The sequence below is a fragment of the Callorhinchus milii genome, unplaced genomic scaffold (genome assembly GCF_018977255.1).
Source record: "Callorhinchus milii isolate IMCB2004 unplaced genomic scaffold, IMCB_Cmil_1.0 Scaffold30, whole genome shotgun sequence".
Taxonomy (NCBI): Eukaryota; Metazoa; Chordata; class Chondrichthyes; order Chimaeriformes; family Callorhinchidae; genus Callorhinchus; species Callorhinchus milii.
Genome location: NW_024704771.1, coordinates 927,454 through 950,994, shown reverse-complemented (window position 1 = coordinate 950,994; position 23,541 = coordinate 927,454). Strand labels below are relative to the sequence as shown.

The window sequence follows — 23,541 nt, the reverse complement described above, 5'->3', positions numbered from 1 at the left end:
GCTATTAGCCACTACACCCTGAAACTCTGGAGCACTGTCCCTCAATCCCTCCATCGTGCCCATTCCCCTTTTTCAAGTCCACCTGAAAATCTTCTTCTTTGACTGTGCTTACGGCAGCTCCCATCCCCAACCACCGACCAGCTCGGAGTCAGGCTGCACCCGTTAAGCGCTGTGAAACACTACCCTGCGTGAAGGATGCTATATAAGTGCAAGTTGTTGCTGTTATAAAGTATAATAATCAAATATAAAATATAATATAAAGTATAATAATACTGAAATCTACATTCCATAGTGGATCCTTTGGTTGCAAGTGTAGCTGCGACAGGTACAGCCGGTAATTAATAAAAATGGAAAACATAATTAATAACTCTGTGATCTTACAACATGTTCTTTGCATTTACACCCACAACAGAACAAACTGCCTTCTCTGTTGGAATAGTGATGTGAGATCTTTAACTGTGACAGTGAGGCCCCCCCTGGCCCTGCACTGGGGTCTACATGAGATGGTTTGGGGAAGAAACATGTTATGTGTAACTGCTGTAATGTGCCCCTCCCCTCCCCCTCCTCACAGCCGCTCCTTATTCACCCCAACATGGTGCAGGTCAGAGAGGAGCTCCCATTCCCTTCCCTCCTCACTTGCCTCCAATTCTCAGCGTTTAAACCACAAACTGGGAATAAACTGACTGCAGAGCTCCCGCTTTACTACTGACACAAACCTGACAATAGAGAACATTTATTTCATATTTAAACTCCACATCACCACATGTGAAAGTGAAACCAGTGAATCCTGTAACTGGAATACAGAATAAAGTAATTTTTTTCAATCAGAATCTAATGTCATTTCAGGCAACAATTTCTGACACTTACCTGTTGGTGTTTTGCCTCAAAGAGAGGAATCTTCACAGGTAAAACTGTATGAAAGTGTGACCGGGATTGGATTTTTCTGACTGTCAAATTGTCTCGTGGGAGTCAAAGAATGTACAGCAACTAAATAGGCAACTCGGTCAAACCAGTCCATGCGGTGATTATGCTCCACAGCGTCTTCACCCATTCCTCACTCCTGAACATTTTGTTCATAAAATATCCAGTCAATCCCCTTTACATCTTAGACAAGTTTCCTTATTCCACACACCTCTGTTTACCAGCAGTTAAGTGGGAACCCAGTTGACAGGTGATTGGTGGATCGCTTTCTGTGGTCAATAATCTCTCCCAAAAAATAATTTGGTTACTCAATCCATGACTATTTGTGGGAAACTGCTGTGTGCAATTGGCTGCAGTATTTTGCCCACAGAACACACAGTCAATACACTTTACAATATATTCTGTGAAGCGATTTGTGATGTCTCAGTGATGTGATGAGGTGCTGTATTAAATGGAGGGATTATTGTTATTATTCCTCTGGAATACATCCACACGATCTGAGTTCAATGTCACTGGTTTCTCAAATTCTAAAATGGAGTTGGAAATGTGGGAAATCAATGAAAGTCCACGGAGCGAACCCTAAACCTGGAGCAGCCGGTGAGGCCGGAGAGAGAGGCAACAACTGGACCAGAAACAAACACTGCCGGTGAGAGTAACGAGGGTCAGAGGAGGAGGTGGGCATTCGGTGTCTCAGCGCTGTGTTATCTGTGTGGTCTCTGCACAGTAAGTTGGAGAGTGAATTAAGACAACTCAGGGTGTGAGTTTCAGGGGGTGAGGGTTAGGGATGTGTGTATCAGAGGGTGAGGAGTGTGTGTAGACTGTGCATAAGGATTGGACATAAAATGACACATTATTTATTGTAAATTGATCGAGTATTTTGCAAGTGAATGACAATATTTTGGATATTAATATCCACACAGACGTGACCTCGGTTTATTGAAGGTTAAAGATTGTTACAGTGAGTGAGAAATGTTACAGATTATAAAAGCTGTCACTGAAAACACACAGTGTTTATACACAGTGAGACGCGGCCACTCACTGGGGAACAACACGGCACCTGTTTATAGATATAAAAGTGATTTGGGAGATTTCAGTGAGATTCTGAGCACAGCCCCGACTGTGAGACTGGGCATTGCTGGAGAGAAAGATATCAGCGATATATATCCCTGTCTCAGAGACACCAACACTAACACTAACAGCACTGACACCAACACTAACACTAACAGCACTGACACCAACACTAACACTAACAGCACTGACACCAACACTAACACTAACAGCACTGACACCAACACTAACACTAACAGCACTGACACCAACACTAACACTAACAGCACTGAGAACAACACTAACACTAACAGCACTGACACCAACACTAACAGCACTGACACCAACACTAACACTAACAGCACTGACACCAACACTAACACTAACAGCACTGACACCAACACCAACACTAACAGCACTGACACCAACACTAACAGCACTGACACCAACACTAACACTAACAGCACTGACACCAACACTGACACTAACAGCACTGACACCAACACTAACAGCACTGACACCAACACTAACACTAACAGCACTGACACCAACACTAACACTAACAGCACTAACACCAACACCAACACTAACACTAACAGCACTGACACCAACACTAACACTAAGAAAAGCTAAAAGAAACTAATCCACAGTGAAAGTGGTTCAGGAGAAAATGTCGTGGCCGCCCCTGTCACTGACATCTTAGCCGTGACCACACAGCCTGTGGGCTGATGCCGTCCCACTGATCGCTCGCTCCCGGTCTCTGTGCGCGTTTTGGCTGCCGCCCCGACCCGAGCCTCTCCCTCCACTGTAAATGTCTCTCCTCCCAACACCCTCTATCTCCTACTCCCACTCTGTCCTTCTCTCACCCCCACACCCCCCACCTTCTCTCTCTCCTGGACCCCATCACCACCTCCCTCTGCTCCAGCCTGGGCAGCCTCCGCTGGGCCCATCGTGGCTCCAGGCACTGACTGTCCCAGAGCAGCGACCCCAAGTGTCCCATCATTCACTCCCTCCACACAAACCGCCTCCTTAAGGCAAACACAACGTCCCCCTCCGTCATACGTACCCTCCCCAACACCCCACTCCCCCCACACTCCACAGCCATCTCTCCTGTACACCCTAAAATCCTCTCCGTATCACTCCCTCCTCCCTCTCCTCCCACCAGCAAACCCACCCGTATTTCCCTTCAAAATGTCCGTTCACTCACAAAGAAACCTCACTGTCCATGACCTCATCCTGGATGAGCACCTCAGCATTCTTGGGCTCACAGTAACCTGGCTCTCCCCCAATGACCCCGTTCCTCTAGTCGAAGCTTCCCCTCCAGTCTACACCTTCCACCACACCCGTCTAAACCAACTTGGTGGCGGGGTGGCCCTCATCTCCAAAGTTTCCCTTGGTCTTTCCCCCTATTCCTCTGGCTGCTTCCCCTCTTTTGAGCACCTCACCCTCTTCCATGCCTCTCTCCCACTGAAAATCCTTCTGGTCTACCACCCCCCCCAAGCCCCCAGGCCCCTTCCTCTCTGACATCTCTACTCTCCTCTCTTCCCTGTCCCTCTGCTCCGAACGGCTACTCATAATGGGCAATTTCAATCTCCACCTAAACTCCCCTCAACAATACTCTGCCACCCGTGGAAAAGGCTACCCCCTGAGACCCTCACAATGTCCTATCCCTTTGGCCTTTCACCCACAGAGATACTGAAGCAACCGTCCAGCTACTCCATGATCGCCTGTCCTTCACCTTCAACTATCTCATCCCCTGAAATCCAGGACCATCCTCAAACCCACCCGTTCCCCCTTGTATAACAATCATCTCCGCACCCTAAAAACCAAACCCAGCTGCTCGAGCACAGATGGCAGAAACCTGGCCTGAGAGTTCACCACCAACTGTGGTTCGAGCATCTCCACAGCGACCACCACTCTTTGACACGTGCAAAAATGGCCTTCTACTCCAACATCATCTTGGAGGCTAAACACAACCCTAAAATCCTTTTTTCCACCACCGACTACCTCCTCCGTGCCCCCCTCAGGCCTCCTCAATCTTCACATCAAATGCTAAGTTCGAGGAGGTCATGGACTTCTTTTCAACTAAAATAAATAATATCTACCAGACAGTCTCATCCTCCTGCATCATCACCCATCACCACCCTCTCTCCATCCCCCTGACACTCCCCATCATCAGCTCCTATCACGAACCCCATCCTACATTTCTTCCTCCCCATCTCACCTTTGTCTCTCTCACCCACCATCACTTCGATGAAACACACCATCTGCTGCCTTGACCCCCTCCACACCAACTTGCTGGTCACCCAGCTCCCCCTCCTCTACCCACTACTGGCTGATGTCATCAACCAGTCCCTCTCCTCTGGATCAGTCCCTGCCCCCCTCAAAGCTGCTGTCATCAACCCCTCCTCAAAAAACCTTCCCCAGATCCCTCAAACCCCAGCCACTACCACTCTATTTCAAACGTGCCCTTCCTTGCCAAAGTCCTAGAACGCGTTGTTGCCAATCAACTCCGTGCACACCTCTCCTCCCTCTTCGAACCCATCCAGTCCGGTTTCCGCTCTACCCATAGTACAGAGACTGCGCTTGTGAAAGTCTCAAACGACATCCTCTCTATCTGTGACCAGGGTTCCCTCTGCCTCCTTGTCCTCCTGGATCTCTCCACCGCTTTCGACACAGTCGATCATGCAATCCTCTTCCACTGCCTTTCTTCCGTCACCCACCTCAGTGGGACCGCACTCGCCTGGTTTGAGTCCTACCTCACAAACCACCAGCAGTACATCTCAACAAACGGCTTTTCCTCCTGCTCTCACTCAGTTACCTGCAGGGTACCCCAAGGATCCATCCTTGGCCCCTTCCTCGTCCTAATCTATATGCTCCCTCTTGGGGATGTCATCCGCAGACATGGGGTACACTTCCACATGTATGCAGAAGACACCCAACTCAATTTTTCCGCCTCACTTTGCGAGCCCCCCCCCAGTCCCCTGATGTTCTGTCAGCCTTCCTGTCAGACCTCAGGAGCTGGCTGAGCGCAAATTTCCTTCAGCTGAACGTTGACAAGAAGGAAGCCATACTCAACATCTAAAATCGCACGGTTCACACCTCCGCCACCTACCCGACCTCTCCCTAAAACTCTCCAAACCTGTTCACAACCTCGGCATCAGGTTATCCTTCCTCCCCCACATCCGGTCCCTCACCAGCACCACTTCTTCCTCCTCTGACGCATCACCCGTTTCCGGCAATATCTCAGCCCAAAAGCCACCGAAACCCTGGTCCATGCCTTTGTCACCTCTCGGCTGGACTATTCAAATGTCCTCCTCGCCAGTCTCCCCTCCACTACCATTCACAAAATCCAAGTCATCCAAAATTCTGCTGCTCACATTCATACCCGCACCAACCTCCGCTCCCGATTACCCCAGTCCTTGCCAGACTGCACTGTCTGCCTGTCCCAGAGAGGAATAATTTCAAGATCCTCACTCTTGTTTTCAAATCCCTCCACTCCTCTGCACCCCCGACCTCTCTTACCTCCTCTCTCCTCACAACAGTGCCTATTGCCTTCGCTCCACTGGGTCTGGGCTCCTTCTTGTCCCCCGAATCCTCCGCTCCACCATCGGTGCACATGTCTTTGGCCACAATGAGGCTCTGGAACTGCCTTCCTCACTCCCTTCGCCTCGTCCCCTCTCTTCCTATTTTCAGGTCTCGGCTGAAGTCCTTTCCTTTTGACCGCGCCTTTGGTCACCTTCCTCCCCCTCCCCCTCGCTCAGCCCCAGGATCCATTTCTGTGAAGCGCTCTGCGATGCCGTCCGTGGAGGGCGCTATATAAATCCAAGTTGTTGTTGTTGGATGTGAGGTGCGTGGGGTTGTAATGAGGGTGTGTGTGGAGGGTGTGAAGGTGTGTGTGGGGATGTGAGGATGGGGGTTGGAGATGTGAGTGTGTGGGGCTGGATATTAGAGTGTGTTTGTGGTGGGGGATGTCAGGGTGTGTGTGTGGGTGGGGGGGATGTGAGGGTGTGTGTGGTGAGGTATGTGAAGAAGTCTTTTTGGTTGGATGGGAGTGTGTGTCTAGGGGTGGGGTGTGAGGGTGTTTGGGGGGGATGTGTGGGTGTGTGCGATGGGGAGCTGTGAGGGTGTGTGGGTGGGATGTGAGGGTGTGTGGGTGGGATGCGAGGGTGTTTGGGGGGGACGTGATTGTGTATGTATTGGGGGGACGTGATTGTGTGTGTATGGGGGGGATGTGATGATGTGTGGTGGGAGGCATGTGATGCTGTGTGTAGGAGAGATGTGAGGGTGTGTGGGTGGGATGCGAGGGTGTTTGGGGGGGACGTGATTGTGTGTGTATGGGGGGATGGTGTATGTGGGGGTGGATGTGATGATATGTGGTGGGGGGATGTGAGGCTGTGTGTGGGAGAGATGTGAGGGTGTGTGGCGGTGATGTGAAGGTGTGTGTGTGGGGGGGGGAACGTGAAGGTGTGTGTGAGGTGGGGATATGAGCGTATGGGTGTGGGGGGCTGGAGGTGAGTGTGTGTGTGATCACGTGAGTGAGCCTCTCATGGTAACTCTCTGTTGTGAGTTTGTCTTCATTGCTATATGTGGTGATTTTTGACATGTTGACAGTGGGGATTGTGATTGTAGTAACAGGGAATGTAGTAATTAGTGAATAACCAGTTATATACAAACACATTCTCCAACCTGTGGGTGAAGCCCTCAGTGAACAGAACCTGGTCACAATATTGGACTTGGATCTCGAACATGTGGACAATATGAAGTGAGTATTTTACGACAGGTGACAGTGTGGACGACACCCTGTAATGTGTTAAATACAGTAACAGTGTGTGTAGTATTTGGTCTATCAGTACCTTCCCCAGGTACAGTCACATACCATTCTCCAGACACACACTAACAGCTGTTGTGCCCAGCGCCTGGGGCACAGGATTGGACTGACATCTCTACAACCTCAACATGGCATCACAGCTTTAGTGAATGTGCAGAGGGCGATGAGCAGGAGTCGGGCTCAGTGCTGATACTCACTGTGTCTGGTCTGTAGCTGTCTTTAGTGACTTGTTCATGTGGGAGCCTGGACAGCCAGTGTTGGTTGACTATTTAACCATTGAGGGCATCACAGCCTGATCCTCTCCTCACCCGGTATTTACAGAAAGGCTGGGATGGGAGTGGGGGGGGAATCCCTGAATGTGATGAGGAACAGTGACTTTGGCTTATTGTCCATCCATATCCGGGCCCTGAGGCCATGTGTAGAGCCCCTCCCTCCCCGACTGAGATCAGATACCTCAGCACAGACCAGGCTGGGACCTTCTGTCTGTACATCTTTGTGCGAAATCTGGGGTGGGATCTGAGCAGTTCTGAATTGTACCATTTATACAATATTAACATCTTACCTGCATAAATGCGGTGTCTGTTATTTTCTAGAAATGAAGGAAAACTTAGTTGGAATTTAGTTGTTCAATTAAAATTGTTTTGTAAAGTTATGTTTATGCTTCACTGAATAATCATTTTCTTTATCGTATTAATATCTGGAGTAGTGGTTAAAGCACTCGCCTCGGAAATAAGAGGAATAGGGTTTGATTCCTGGGCAGTGCAAACCTAAGGCAAGTTTCTTCACTCCACACGCCTCTGTTTACCGAGCAGTCAGCAGGAACTTGGTAGTTAGTTGATTAGTGGATCACTTTTTTCCGGGGGAAATAATTCCTCAAAAAAAATGTGGTCACTCAATCCATGACTATGCATTTGGCTGCTGGTTTCGTCCACAAAACATACCATCAATTCACTTTGCAGTATTTTCTATGAATCGCATTGAGACGTCTCAACAACGTGATGAGGCGCTACATCAAATACAATGATTATTATTATTATTAAATCAAGTCTCTTACCAAAACCAAAGAGAAGCTTTTTACAGCCTGAAAGAAAACACAAGTTTATCAGCTGGACCCAGTAGCTCATTATCAGGGTGTCACTAACACAACTAGCAATGGTGAATCCACTTCACACAACGATCTCTGCTCACCGAGTCCTGCAGCATATATGTCATTTATTGGTGTACAATTCTAAAAAATGTGTGCACTTTACACAGCCTGAAACTAGACTGAAAATTAGGTTAGGAGTGATATTTTGTTAATCACTTGATGAACCTGTATTTTACTGATAATCTCTACACAGTAGTCAATTATAGCAACTTCCTTAGCACATTGACAATACAGGGTCTCTATAACCAGCCTTTAATCTGGGGTCTATAACCAGCCTGTAATGTGGGGTCTATAACCAGCCTGTAATGTGGGGTCTATAACCAGCCTGTAATGTGGGGTCTATAACCAGCCTGTAATGTGGGCTCTATAACCAGCCTGTAATGTGGGGTCCGTAATCAGCCTGTAATGTGGGCTCTATAACCAGCCTTTAATGTGGGGTCTATAACCAGTATGTAATGTGGGGTATATAATCAGCCTGTAATGTGGGGTCTCTATAACCAGCCTGTAATGTGGGCTCTATAACCAGCCTATAATGTGGGGTGTATAACCAGCCTGTAATGTGGGGTCTCTATAACCAGCCTGTAATGTGGGGTCTATAACCAGCCTGTAATGTGGGCTCTATAAATCAGCCTACAATGGAACGTCTCTAACCACAACAACAAACTAGCCTGTAATGTGGAGTCTACTACTACAACAATAACAAAATTAATGTGTATGGTGCCTTTCATGTCGGGAGGATGTCCCAAGTTGCTGGACAGTCAGAGTTTGGGGCCTAAGCTGGGGGTAGGGATTGGGGAGGGTGGAGTGCTGGGTGTAAGCCGGGTGATTGAAAGCACGTTCAAAGAGGAGAGTCTTGAGATGGGTCTTGAAGGAGGCAATGGAGGGACGAGGGGGAGGGCCTGTGGGATTGAGTTCGAGAGGGTAGGGTCAGAGTGGCAGAAGGCCCACCAGCCTGTGGTGTGGCTGGCGAGGCGGAGGAACGTGAAATAGGCTGGAGCCCGCTGAGCAGTGGTCCCGGAATCAAGGGTGGAGGCAGAGATGTACAGTTGAGTGTCATCCACACACATATGGAAGTTGACCCCATGTCTGCGGATGATGTCACGAAGAGGGAGCATATAGATATTGAAGAGGAGGGGACCAAGGAAAGAGCCCTGAGGAACACCTCACTAGACAGTGCGGGGGCTAGAGGAGAAACCATTTGTGGATTTGAAGAGCAGGCAGTGTGAGAGGTACGATCTGAACCAGCCAACGACAGAACCATCAAGGTTGAGGAGAGAGGAGAGGCGGTGAATGAGGATAGAGTGGCCAATGGTTTTGAACGCAGCAGAGAGGTCAAAGAGGATGAGGAGGCAGAGGGAGCCATGGTCGCAGATGGACAGAATGTCATTTGTCACTTTGACCAGCGTTGTTTCTGTGCTGTGGGGGGCAGAGAAACCAACTGGAGGGGTTCGTGAAAGGAGTGGCAGGAGAGAAAGGAGCGAAGTTGGGAAGCAACAACTCATTCCAGGACCTTGGAGAGGTTGGAGATGGGGCATAAGTTTAAGAGTAGAGATGAGTCCAGGGAGGATTGGTGTGACGACGGCGGTTTTTGATGAGGTGGGAACAGTACAAGTGGACAGGGAGAGGTTTATGATGTCTGTGAGTAGAGGGGCAAGAAGATGGAGCTGGGAGGTAAGCAGACGGGTAGGGATGGGCTTGGGGAGCAGGTGGTTGGTTGGTTTGATGCAGGTTACAGTGGTGGTGAGTGAGGAGTGCGAGACAGGTTTGAAGGTGTGGAGGGAGGGATGGTAGGGGATGGTGGGAAATGGGGTGGGGCTAGTAAACAGAAGGGCAGAGGACCCCCTCTACTTTGGACTCGAGTACATCCAGCATGGCCTAGCAGTTGGCATTGGTGTTGAGGATGGACAAGGCATAAGAGGGTTGGTGGAGGTGCCGGTTGGTGATGGAGAAGAGGAGACTAGGGTTGTTTGTAGCCTTGGAGTAGAATGACGATGATGCGGAGGCGAGGGCAGAGTGATAGGATTTGATAAGGTCCAGCCAGATCTGCCGATGGGCCGTTAAGTTTGATTTAGGGTAATTGTTTGGAGTGGCACCATCTGTGCTTTAAGGAAGCAGATGCGGCTGGTGTGCATGGTGAGTTACATGAGTAGGAGACGGTTCCGGAAGAGTGGGGAGCAAAGCAATCGAGAGTGGAGGAAAGGGAGCTGTGGAGAAGAGCGACCAAAGAGGATAGGTCAATGCGGGAGGAAGCCCAGAGGGGAAGAAGTACAGGTGACTCCAAGACAGCCAAGTAGGAGGGTGGGGGGAAGATTTTTTCCAGAGGCGATAGGAAATCGAGGTGGATTGGGTGGCTGTGGGTAGAGGGATTGAGGAGTTAAGGGAGACGAAATGATGATCCAAGATTGCTTTGTCAATGATGATGATGTCCGTGATGGTGAGGCCCTGAGTGATCACCAGGTTGAGGGTGTGACCCCGGACATGGGTGACAGGGTGGATGTGGAGGATGAGTTGAGGGAGGAGAAAAGAGGAGAAGTTAGCAGAGGTAGAGCAGGAGGGGATGAAGGGAAGTTTGAAGTCACCTGAAATGAGGAGGCATTTGGGGGAGAGGGAAGATAGGAGGGTGGAGATGTCAGGGAGGAAGGTGGGGCAGGGCTTGTGGGGGTGCGATAGAAAAGGAGAATTTTGAGGCAAAAGCTGGAGGGGTGATAAAGGGTAAGGTGCTCAAAGGAGGGGAAGGTTCCAGAGGAGTAAGGGGATAGGCTGAGCGGGGACCGGGAGACGAGAGCCACTCAGCCACCACGGCGGTTAGGTCGTGGGATATGATGGAAGGTGTAGCCGGGTTGTGTGGCCTCTATCAGGGGAAAGGTGTCTGTGACCAGTCTGTAACGTGGGGTCTATAATCAGCCTGTAACGTGGGGTCTATAACCAGCCTGTAATGTGGGGTCTATAACCAGCCTGTAATGTGGGGTCTAAAACCAGCCTGTAATGTTGGGTCTATAACCAGCCTGTAATGTGGGGTGTATAACCAGCCTGTAATGTGGGGTGTATAACCAGCCTGTAATGTGGGGTCTATAACCAGCCTGTAATGTGGGGTGTCTAACCAGCCTGTTATGTGGGGTGTATAACCAGCCTGTAATGTGGGGTCTATAAACAGCCTGTAATGTGGGGTCTATAACCAGCCTGTAATGTGGGGTCTATAACCAGCCTGTAATGTGGGGTCTATAACCAGCCTGTAATGTGGGGTCTATAACCAGCCTGTAATGTGGGGTGTATAACCAGCCTGTAATGTGGGGTGTATAACCAGCCTGTAATGTGGGGTCTATAACCAGCCTGTAATGTGGGGTCTATAACCAGACTGTAATGTGGGGTAACTTACATTCACAACTGCCAACGACCTCCCACTCTGGAAAGAAACAGAAGTTTTCATTTAATAACCTTTTTTTTATGAATTTCATCTTTTGTAAACTTCCAAAATTATGTTATTCCTGACAGTCTCTGTGTGCAACTCAGTATCTGGGATTAGATACTTCCAGAGTCTGACTAACTGATCATATTTGTAGATGTGAGATAATAATATTCCTTGCATTCGATACAGCGCCTTATAATAATCCTTACATTTGATATAGCGCTTTTCACGTCGGGAGGACGTCCCAAAGCGCTTCACAGAACACACTGTAAAGTAAATTGACTGTATGTTTTGTGGGTGAAACTCGGCACCCAATTGTGCACAGTAGCGTCCCACAAACAGCCATGGATTGAGTGACCAATTTATTACTATTTGAAAGGAATTATTACCACCAGAAAAGTGAACCGCCAAAAGACTAACAACCAGATTCCTACTTACTGCTCGATATACAGAAGTGTGTGGACTAAGGACTTGCCCAACATTTCGTTCTGCCGGGAATCGAACCCAGATCTTCTCGCTTGCGAGGCGAGTGCTCTACCCACTGAGCTACAGGACACCATGATGATGGAGATGATTGAACTGTGCATTGAACGTTCATGTCAAAGTCCATTTATAATCTTAATATCATTGTATTTCTTACATTCCATCTATTACGTTATCAAAAGTGGTGATAATTTTTTTTTGAAAAGCAGCTCAATTCTACATCAATAACAGTAAATGAGGATAAAAACGTCAATTACCTGATTTAGCGAATTGTTGTTTCAGTTCTGAAAGGAAACAATATTTATTGATTGTTTATTCCACAGATCACCCCCCACTGTTACACACTGAACCTATTCCCAGTCTCGTGATTCAGCTGATAAACAACCCTTCACCACTGAGGCATCTGGAAGTTTGTTTTCAGAAATAAGAAAATAACATTTGGGCTTCAAAATAGTTTCAGTCCGTGTCACATTGAAACCCATCACCGGGGTTAACACTCTCCAAACCAAACTACTGGGAGTTCCACATACTGTATGTAGAGTTTCCGTGTCTGATATAGAATGAACCCTCTCCCCAGCGCCATGCTCCCGGGTTTACTAATGTTTAGACATGGGTTGGCCAGAGCCAAGGCTTGTGGTCCACAGAGGATGGATTGGGGGGAATTGCTCCAGATTTTCCTGCTGAAACCTCACAGCTTATCATTACTCAAAACTTCTCACTGCTGACCCTTCCCAGAATCATCGGCTAAAACAAGTGGATTTTAAATGGTAAAACCTACCGAGTGCTTTTTTCATGTATTTTTGGTCTAAAGAAAGAAACAAATATTAATAAACAATGTAAAGTTTCTCACATGAGATTGAAAGTCATTGAGTGAAGACAGTTTGAATGTTGAAGTCAGTCGTCATTGATTGATCCACTTATGGGACATCATCACTGATGGAATTCCATCATAGAAACACTTAGTGTCAATAACACAATGTACTGTACCTTGTTTGGCAGATTTCAGTTCATTATCTTTAAAACAAAAGAAAAGGTTTTAGAAAATTTATTTTTACATTTTTGAAAAAAGTTAAAAAGCTTATCTGGTTTATTTTATTCCATTTCTTTGTTTTCCTTTAAACTTAAAATTTCCAAACTCACTGTGATATGAGGTGATATGTTCTCACATCAACTGAAGGAAATTAAATTAATAAACAAACTGAAAATGTAAGATTTTCTTTTAAATGTATTTTATTTCAAAATTTAATAATAATAATAATAATCCTCGCATTTGATATAGCGCTTTTCACGTCGGGAGGACATCCCAAAGCGCTTCACAGAACACACTGTAAAGTGAATTGACTGTATATTTGTGGGCGAACGCGGCAGCCAATTGCGCACAGCAATGTCCCACAGACAGTCGTAGATTGAAAATGACCAATTTATTATTATTTTTGTGTTATAATTTGTGTTATAATTTACAATAAAAAAATTCTGCATTGTAGAAACTGATTAAACATTCACAGTCTCAACAAGTGAATTATGATAATATTAATAATCCTTACATTTGGTACATTACCCACAACAAACTCCATACCCCATCACTCCAGCCCTTGCCGGGCTCCACGGCTCCCTATCACTGAACAGATCCATTTCAAGATCCTCACACTCACTGACAAATCACCTCATGTCCAGCACCTCCCTACCTCTCCGACCTGCTCACACCCCACTCCTCTACCCACCCCTTTATTTGGGCGGCTCTGGCTTTCTGCTCATCCCTGACTCGCCTCCGCCCCACCATTGGTGGCCATGTCTTCAACCACTAACCACCAAACCAAAAGAACTCCCTTTCTCAATCCCTCCATCTCACTCTCCCCACTTTGACCATCTTCATCGCACCTGAAGACCTTCCTCTTTAACCGTGTGTACGGTCACCTCCCCTTTCACTCTGACCCGGCGCATGGAGGCAGTTGTATAAATGTAAATTATTGTTTCAGATCGCAGATGTAAATGTTAAATATTTAGGAACAGAATCTAACCGAGTGGAATGCACATTCAGAGACTCGTTTACATTATGTTATTTATTTCACTCATTGTATCAGAATGATTTAATTTGTGTTAAAGTGTAAGTTTCACTTTCTCTCTACAGTCAAACACAGTGAGATTCTCCTCATCTGCACAGAAATGTCACGTTTCTTTATTCCACAGGAGGTGGGTTTAGTTCAGGTTGTTCTGTGATTCTGTGTGCGTGTGTGTGTGTGCATGTGTGTTGTGTGCATGTGTGTGTGTGCATGTGTGTTGTGTGCATATGTGTGTGTGTATGTGTGCTTGTGTCTGGGTGTGTGTGTATATGTCTGGGTGTGTGTGTGTATATGTCTGGGTGTGTGTGTATATGTCTGGGTGTGTGTGTATATGTAAATGCTGAGGTCACCAGTGAGCACAGGAAGGGCTTGTGGTGGGTCTCCGAGGACCTGACTCTCGGGGAGGCTGAGGCTCGGGGATGTTTGTAATGCTGTTACTTACCCAGATTTTTAAATTCCTTTTTTAGATTTTCATAAACTGGAAAATAAAAACACAATTGTCAGTGTCATCCCCATCAGTAACTGTAGGACATTTTCCTTAAACATAATGGACACAATCCAGCAGAAATATTAATACAATATTTTATTAAATATTAGTGAAAATAACAGTGCACTAAAGGCTCTGCTTTAGGTTATTTCTAATTGACATCAGCTTTTAGTAAAGGAAAAGAGGAACAGGAGGAGACAATTCAGCCCATGAGTCTGTTCCACCAATTTTAATCTTTTAAAACCAATTTCCTGCTCTTTACGCAAATATTTCTACTATCCGAGTCTCTGTCTCTCATTTAAACATTCACATTGATTCCTTCTCTACAGATTTCTGGGGCAAAGAATTCTACATCTTCACATCCCTCTGTGTGAGCAAATCCTTCTACAGTTTGGAAACGACAAGACACATTCTGATTAACATTTCCAGCCTTTTATCCCACAACTTCTCTATATGTGTGAGAGACAATAGAGAATAATAACAACAAAATAACATTTATATTGCACCTTTCACGTTCAACAACAAAAATCAACAAAATACACCTGACCACATCTTCCTTCTCATAACATAAAGCTCACCACCTGCTCCCTCAACTCCCTCCCCACCCATCCGCTGACCACCCAATTGCCCTTCCTCTGCCCACTACTGGCCAACACAGTCACCCTGTCCCTCAACATCATCCACAGACATGGACTTAATTCCCACATGGATGTGGATGACCCCAAATCTACTCTCGACCCCAGGTCCCTGATGATCTGTCCAGTTGATTGTGAGATATCAAGGCCTGGATGAGCCAAAATTTCCTCCAACTCAGTATAGATCCCTCTTGGTGACATCATCCATAGACATGGAGTCAACTCCCACATATATGTGGTGACACCCAACTCCACCTCCACCTCGACTCCAGGATCACTGCTGTCCTCACAGAATGTCTGTCAGACATCAAGTCCTGGATGAGAGCTAACTTTCTCCAGTTGACCAAGGCCGTCCTGCATTGCTCTTGTCAGTGTCTCCATAACTCGGTCGCTGACAGCATTGCCCTTCATGGCTGCACTCTACACATCATGGAGCCAATGCGGAACCTCAGTGTCCTGTTCAACTCTTAACAGACCTTCATCCCCCATATCATTGCCATGACCCGCTTCGCCTTTCCCCACCTCCGCAACATTGCCCGGCTCTGCCACTTCTCTCGAGACCCTCATCCACGCGTTCATCACATCCAGGCTCAACTACACAAACTCCCTGCTTGTCGGCCTCCGCTACTCCTCCTTCCACAGGCTGCAGATTGTCCAGAATTCTGTAGCCTGTGTCCTCTTCTGCTCCAGACACCGTGACACTATCACCCTCATGATCGCCCGACTCCACATGACTCAGATGATATAGTTCCAAGTTCCTGATCCTCACCTCCTCGGCTTTTTTCCTCCCTACCTCTGTGACCTCCTAACCTCCTACCAACCTCTCCGCTCCCTCTACTCAGCATCCTCCGGCCTGCTTCATGTTCCCCGCTTTGCCCACCCCAACATTGGTGGGCGAGCCTTCAGCTTCTCTGCCCCCACTCTCTGGAACTCCATCCCACCTCACCCCCTCTCATGCCTCCTTCAAGATCCATCTCAATTTGTTTGTTTAGATAAGACTGAAGCCATCCCATTCTGGCTCTGAGCTCCACAAGCTCCCCAGCCTCTCTCTCTAATTTTCTCAGTGACAACCGTGGCATGTGGTTTGATCCCCGGCTTTCCTTTCTCACTCACATGCAGTGCCTCATCAAAACCACCTTCATTCACCACCACATCACCCGCCTCCGCCCCTACCTCACACCCAACACCCCAGAGACACTCACTCTCGCTTTCGTAACCTGCGCTCAGACGTTGCCAGTGCTCTCCTCACTATGTTATGGATTATATAAAGGATGAAAGTAAAGATTATATTTTGGGGGAAACTTAAAATCATTTATTACCTTTTACTTTTTTCAATCGTTTTCTGCAGAAGAACACCAACACACCAGCTGCTCCAAGCACAAGGCTGAACGCCACAAGGAAAGCCACCAGCCAGTCTGGGCCTCGGTGGAAAAACACCTCTGTAACATAAAGAAATTTTGTGTCATATGTAATAATAATCCTATCATTCTTTCATTTGATATAGAACCTTATCACATTTTCATGAAGTCTCAAAGCCTTCATAGGCGTTACAGTGATATGTAGTGACTGTTTATTTGTATGCGAACAATATTACGCACACAATGTCCACAAACAGTTATGTAGTGAATGAGCAATTTATCTGGAGGATTGTTGGCCAGGATACCTGGAGAAACTTCCTTCCCTTCATGAAAGGTATCAGAGGATCTTTAAAATCCTTCTGAACAGGAACAGACAAGTCCTCGGTTCAACATCTTATCTGAAGGACAGCGTCTCCGACAATCGAACCCAGGTCTCTCGCTTGTGAGGCTCTAACCACTGAGCTACAGGAGTCCACAACTGACTGGAAACACTAACAGCGAAAAGCCACACACACTAAATTCATGTATTTCAGAAATACATGAAATGCTGTCACTGTCCAGTGCCTTGGGACGTCCTCCCAACGCGGAAGGCGCTATAGACATGTAATCTTGTTGTTATTGTTGTGTAATTAATCATTTACAATTACAATAGCAAACTATCCTATGATGAAAGTGGCTGAAAGGAAATCAGAATGAAAGCCTCAGATTGAACATTGGGAGCTGCTGTGGATTGTTCCACTTCACAATATGAACTGTAATACGTTGCACTGAAGTGTTTATATTTTTCCAAATGTTTCACTGACCTGATACCTGGATCTTCACCTTCTTTTCCTCCAAAAAGTTTCCTGTCAGACACGTGAATCTGTCTGTAGAATCTCTGGTTATATCAATGCTACTTTCACATTTCCAACAGTCTTCAGACCCCTGAGTGCATGTTTCAGTCTTGGCTTTCACCTTTGCTCCACTCCTATCAAACCAAACTACACGAGGTTCGGGATACCAGCCTTTTGATTTACAGGTGAGTTTAAGTCTCGAGTCCTGGTAACCTGCCATGGAAATCAAGGGCAGCCGTCTGCGGTCTGTAACAATAATACATTGTGTTATCAACAATTACAAAGACAGAACTTTTGTAACAACTGATCAAATCAAAACATTCAGTACTTTACACCTAATCATTCCCGTGTCGTGATTCTTTTTGAAGGCTAAGGTTATAGTCATTTGCTCCATCAAGTGAATGGCCAATTAATCTGCAGGACACGACCTTCTCCATCAGTTTATGGGATCATTAATGTCCACCTGAACAGAGAGGTGCAAACTGTCAATTTTCACGTCTCACCAAACGTCAGCCTCTAACACTGAGTGTCCTTCAGTGACAGAGTGTGGTATCAGCCTGAACTATGAGCTCAGGTGCTGATGTGGGGCTTCAACCCACAACCCTCTAAACCAAACAACAAGAGTCCTTCCAATGAACAATAATAATCCTTCACTTGATATAGAGCCTTATCACATTTTCAAGATGTCTCAAAGCCCTTCACAGAATATACTGTACAGTGAATTGACTGAGTATTTTGTGGGTGTTACGCGGCAGCCAATTGCCCACATTGAGCCAGAATGACAAATCATTACATTGTGCAGTTCACACCGGGCTCTGGTAGAGATTATGGTGCATTTCTGAGGCTGGAAAATATATTGACTGGGACGGGGTGGGAATATGAGCTTAGAATAGGGAAATGTACAGGTTAAACACAACAAACCTTCAACTTTCACAAGCACTGTTGTTTCACCTAAATCTGTTGTTGATCTCACAAAACATGTGTATTCTCCTTGGTCTGAGCACCTCACGTTCTTCAGTCTGAGAGACACGTTTCCTCGAGTCATCCCGTCTCTAATGAGCTCAGTTCTTCCTCTGTAGGCTTCATGTTGCTGATAAGGTCGATCCACTCCACGTGTGTAGAAATGCACCACTTCCCCAGAATCAGATTTACTCCATTCCACTTCCATCATATCTGCAGCCACTCCTGGTGTTAACCAACATCCCAGAGTGACATCGTTCCCCAGAGCTGTGAGGACAGGCTGACGAGGACCATTAACTATAAAAGAATCTATTGAACAACACAATATCAATTATTAAACTATTATTATGATTTGTTTCTATTTAAATGTGAAACAATGAGTTGCAATAGTTTATTTGTGTCACTGTCACTGACAGTTTGACAGTGTCTGGTTTCCTGAAGCCCTGAAAGTCTGAGATATGAACTGACCTGAGTCTGCACAGAAACTGTCTTATTACAGAAATATACTTTATTTGGAAATGTGCAGCAATGTTACCATTTAAAAGATGAATATAAATCACCAGTTTATAATATCATCAATGGACACATTTCACCCGATCACAAGAGAGGTTCAGATGAAGGAAGTCCTTCAGCCCATTTGACCTCATCTTCCCAGAATACTCACCTCCCATCTTCCCATCTCAGCTTCACCTGATACATTTACTCTCGGAGTTCAGTGCTGTGAACACGGACAGCTCACAACCTTTGCAAATATAGTTTGAAATACGGCTCCAGTGTAAACAGCCAGAATGTCCTCTCGTTCAGCTCATTAACACAGTCAGGAATTGTCATTTCTCTCAGAAATGAGATACAGTTGTTCACCACTGAACAACGGGAGGTGATCAGGAGAAGCTGGGAATAGACCAGGTTTGGTGAGGATCTTTCAGCCACAGTTATGGGCTGATAGACTGAGGGAAGCTGACAGATACAGCACTTTCCTGGGGCAGGTTTAGCTGCAGTGATAACAAGCTCCAGCTTCCAGTTACAGTGAGTGGATTCTTTATCAGAAACAAAACTATTCTCTACTTTGACAAGTGATCTAATATTTTAGTTGCCTCTGTAATAAATAGCAATGTTGATGTGACAGTGACGATTTGGAATAAAATGACAGTGTTGCTCACCAGAAAGTGAAGCCGGAATCTCAAACAGGAAAATCAGAATGAAAATCTTCTCCATCATTTGTCAGGACATCGAGCACTGAAACACGAGGAAATCAACAGATAATTCATATTACATTAATAACACACAATAAGACCAGATCTGTGTCACAATCAAGATCAGCATTTGAACAAAGTGTTCCTCCAAACTTTGGGAATAAAGTAATTGCCTGAAACAGGTGGAACAACAACAGCAATTTGCATCTTTAACATCCACCTGACAGGCAGAGAGCACCTCAGCTTAACCTCACATCCAAAGGACATCACCTCCGACAATGCTGTGCTCCCCGATCACCGCAGTGGAGTGTCAGCCTACACTGTGAGCTCAAAGTCCTAATGTGGGGCTTGAACCCACAACCCTCTGACTCAGGCTCGGAGTCAGGCATCACCACTGTCAAGTGCTCTGAGACGCTGCCCTGAGTGGAGGGCGATATATAAGTTGTTGTTGTTGTTTCGGCTGAACCAAGTCAGTGGGATAACACTAAAAATAAAATGATTATTTTTAATAACAATAAACTTTTCACATCGGGGAACAATTTCTGACACTGATTTGCTTTTAACAGTAGAACCTTTTGCAGGTTCAGGCTCCAAACTCACACAGAGTCTCCGTCTGTTTGTCTGAGCTTCAACCCTCAGCGCTTGTCAAGGTGACCTCGGAGAATAATAATCCTGACATCTGACACAGCACCTTCTACATCCAGGGACGTCTCAAAGCGCTTCACAGGAAACACTGTAAACACCAGTGACCTGACAGCAATCAGACTGGGGAAGAAACATGTTATGTGTAACTGCTGTAATGTGCTCCTGCCCTCCGCCTCCTCACAGCCGCTCCTTATTCACCCCAACATGGTGCAGGTCAGAGAGGAGCTCCCATTCCCTTCCCTCCTCACTTGCCTCCAATTCTCAGCGTTTAAACCACAAACTGGGAATAAACTGACTGCAGAGCTTCCGCTTTACTGCTGACACAAACCTGACAATAGAGAACATTTATTTCATATGTAAACTCCACATCACCACATGTGAAAGTGAAACCAGTGAATTCTGTAACTGGAATCGCAGTAAAGTTAAGGCATTATTTTAATGGTAAAATAATCGTTCATTTCAGGAAACAATTTCCGACACTGACCTGTTTAGAGTTTGCATCGAATGAGAAGAATCTTCACTACTAACAGTACATTAAACCTGTGTCCAGGGATGGCGATGCCCAGAGGCTAATCCTGTGACTGAGCTCAGTTACTAACCTCACACAGTGACTGAGCTCTGTTGCTAACCTCACACAGTGACTGAGCTCAGTTACTAACCTCACACAGTGACTGAGCTCAGTTACTAATCTCACAGTGACTGAGCTCAATTATTACCCTCACACAGTGACTGAGTTCAGTCACGAATCTCACACAGTGACGGCGCTCAGTTTCTAACCTCACACAGTGACTGAGCTCAGTCACTAACCTCACACAGTGACGGCGCTCAGTTTCTAACCTCACACAGTGACTGAGCTCTGTCACTAACCTCACACAGTGACTGAGCTCAGTCACTAACCTCACACAGTGACAGGGGGTTGACTGGTTGTGTGTTGATTGCAGTGTATGGTTTGTGTTCGATGTCTCGGGGTGTTTTGTTAGTGTAATTATATGTGTTTACGGTGCACATTGGGTTGACATCTGTAAATGGAAGAGCCCTTATCAGGGTGTGTGCAGGTCACACATGTCTGTGGTGCACACGGGGCGTTTCCCGACTGTGCTTAATGGGAGCGTTCCCCCCAAGAAATGTGAGCACATCCCGCAACGGGCAGCAGATCCCCGGGGGGGGGGGGGGGAGGGGAAGCCTTGGTCCCTCCACCAAAGTGGAGTGCGCAATGGCAGCCCCTCCCCCCCAACCCCCCACCACAAGGGGTCGGGGCTGTCACGTCCCGTAATGGTAAAATAACGTGTTGTGTTTCTTCATTCTCTTATGGCATTTGTTTCTTTTTGAGGAAAGTGTAAATATGTATTCTATCTACAAAGAAATATATAATAATAATATAATAATCATTGCATTTGATATCGCGCTTTTCACATCACATGTTTCAAAGTGCTTCACAGAATAGACTGTAAAGTGAATTGACTGTATATTTGTGGCTGAAATGCGGCAGCCAATTGCACACAGCAATGTCACACAAACAGTCATGGATTGAAAATGACCAATGTATTATTGTTTTGTTTTGGAGGGATTATTATTAGGCTCTGTAAGGAAATTTGCCCAAGGTTTCGCTCTGCCTGATATTGGATTGAATTCTATCGAATTCTGTGGCGTAAACATGTCCACACCATCTCTCTATATGTTCACTGTTCACAGCAGCTGCCGGGACTCGCTCCTCGAGCACTGTCCGCCCTTCCCGCACTTGTGTGGTGTGTGCGGTAAACCAGTGACCCCCAGGACTCGCTGTGTGTGGCGGCCACTGTGTCCCTTCACACACTTCCCGCCTGTGGCAGGTGGTCAGACCGCGGCTCTCAGGCCCAGAGTCGTGTCCGGAGCCACTGCCTCCCGTTCCCGCTGTGTGTGTCAGTCTGTGTGAGCGGCGGTGACGGCTCCGCTGTCCTGTCACAGCCTTTGTGCTTCCTCTCTGCCCAGTTTGGTTGGCAATGGCTCAGTCGGTCATAGAAGGAGGAAGGGACAAGGCCGTGGGGGGCCTTGATGGAGACGATGAGGATTTTGAACTCTATCCTCTGGGGGATGGGAAGCCATTGGAATCAAGTGAGTGCGGGGCTGGTAGGATTGGGAGTAGGTGCGGTTCTGGTTGATCTGCATCGTGTGGAGGTGAAGTCGAGTCTTGATATAATAAATGTAGTGTGGGTGACAGTGTGTCTCAGTCTGGTTTTGTCTGAGTCTGTGAATAGTGGAGACTTGCTGACGGGCTGTGACAGACTGAATAGACTGAGCGGCAGAATTAATGACAGTCTCTGCAAACACAGCATCAACGTGGGGCAGATTCACCATATTCCCAAAAGGTGGAAACACAGATTGCCATTCCCGGGTCTGTGTGTAATTCACGCAGTTTGTGAATGTTTCCGCCGTCAGTGGTTTGGGAAATGTCTCAGTCGGGCACCTCAGGGGCTGAGCATCGAGTTACACTTCAATTTACAAAGAATATACAGCAAAGAAACCGCCAAACCAGTCTGTGCCGGTGTTTATATTCCACATCAGTCCCCACCCATTCCTTACTGCCTCCCATTCCATTCAATCCTCCTCTCCCTCATGGGAAGGTCTCCTGACTGAGCTTAAAGGGAGCGTCACAAACATGTGTGCCCATCCTGTGTGTTGTTGACCTGCCTGCGCCCCCCATAAAGGGGAGGGGGTGAGGATAGGTTTAGGAGGTCCGGCTTCCTCTTGAAAACAGTAGAGTCCTATAGCTCAGTGGTGAGAGCACTCGCCTCACAAGTGAGAGATTCCTGGGTGGGGCGAAACCTTAGACAAGTTTCCTTACACCACACACCTCTCTTTGCCAAGCGGTAAGTAGGAACCTGGTTGATAATTGGATGTTGGATCGCTTTCTGGGGGTAATAATCTCTCCCCAAAATTAATTTGGTCACTCAATTCACGACTGTTTGTGGGTCACTGCTGTGCACACTTCACTGCAGCGTTTCGCCCACAGAACACACAGTCACTACACATTACAGTATGTTCTCTGAAGCATTTTGAGATGTCTCAGCAAACCCCAAACATGGAGCAGCCGGTGAGGCTGGAGAGGGAAGCAACAACTGGATCAGAAACAACCACTGGAGCAGAGAGTAATGAGGGTCAGAGGAGGAGGTGGGCATTCGGTGTCTCAGCGCTGTGTTATCCGTGTGGTCTCTGTACATAAGGGGGAGAGGGAGTTAAGACATCTCAGGGTGTGGGTCAGGGGCTGACTGTGAGGGATGTGTGTATCTGAGGGTGAGGGGTGTGTGTAGACTGTGTATAATGATTGGCCATAAAATAATAATAATATGGTTTATTGTAAATTGTGACAGTTTTTTGCAAGTGAATGACAATATATTTGGATATTAATATCCACTTGAACAGACACAGACGTGACCTCGGCTTAAAGGCTAAAGATCTCACTTCTTGGGCGATTGTTACAGTGATTGAGAGAGAAATGTTACAGATTATAAAAACTGTCACTGAAAACACACAGTGTTTATACACAGTGAGACGCGGC

At 46.7% G+C, this 23,541-nt stretch overlaps 1 protein-coding gene across 2 annotated transcripts in view; it reads right to left on the bottom strand.

The window, feature by feature from the left end:
- The window catches only part of LOC103172714 (butyrophilin subfamily 1 member A1-like), a 69,089-nt gene extending 48,516 nt beyond the window's left edge, over window positions 1-20,573 (bottom strand). The window contains exons 1-12 of one of the 2 annotated variants that reach the window (XM_042344811.1): window positions 20,491-20,573; window positions 19,329-19,404; window positions 18,130-18,477; window positions 17,179-17,454; window positions 16,337-16,456; window positions 14,338-14,373; window positions 12,823-12,849; window positions 12,614-12,640; window positions 12,093-12,119; window positions 11,323-11,349; window positions 7,854-7,880; window positions 7,362-7,388 (exon numbers count right to left, since the gene is read on the bottom strand). In XM_042344811.1, the coding sequence (XP_042200745.1) occupies window positions 7,362-7,388; window positions 7,854-7,880; window positions 11,323-11,349; window positions 12,093-12,119; window positions 12,614-12,640; window positions 12,823-12,849; window positions 14,338-14,373; window positions 16,337-16,456; window positions 17,179-17,454; window positions 18,130-18,477; window positions 19,329-19,386 (1,000 nt within the window). In that variant the 5' untranslated portion in view covers window positions 19,387-19,404; window positions 20,491-20,573. Of the gene's footprint in view, window positions 1-7,361; window positions 7,389-7,853; window positions 7,881-11,322; window positions 11,350-12,092; window positions 12,120-12,613; window positions 12,641-12,822; window positions 12,850-14,337; window positions 14,374-16,336; window positions 16,457-17,178; window positions 17,455-18,129; window positions 18,478-19,328; window positions 19,405-19,961; window positions 20,188-20,490 lie in introns of those variants that run through there. The other variant, XM_042344812.1, reaches the window with a different exon arrangement.
- Between the last annotated feature and the right edge of the window lie 2,968 nt (window positions 20,574-23,541).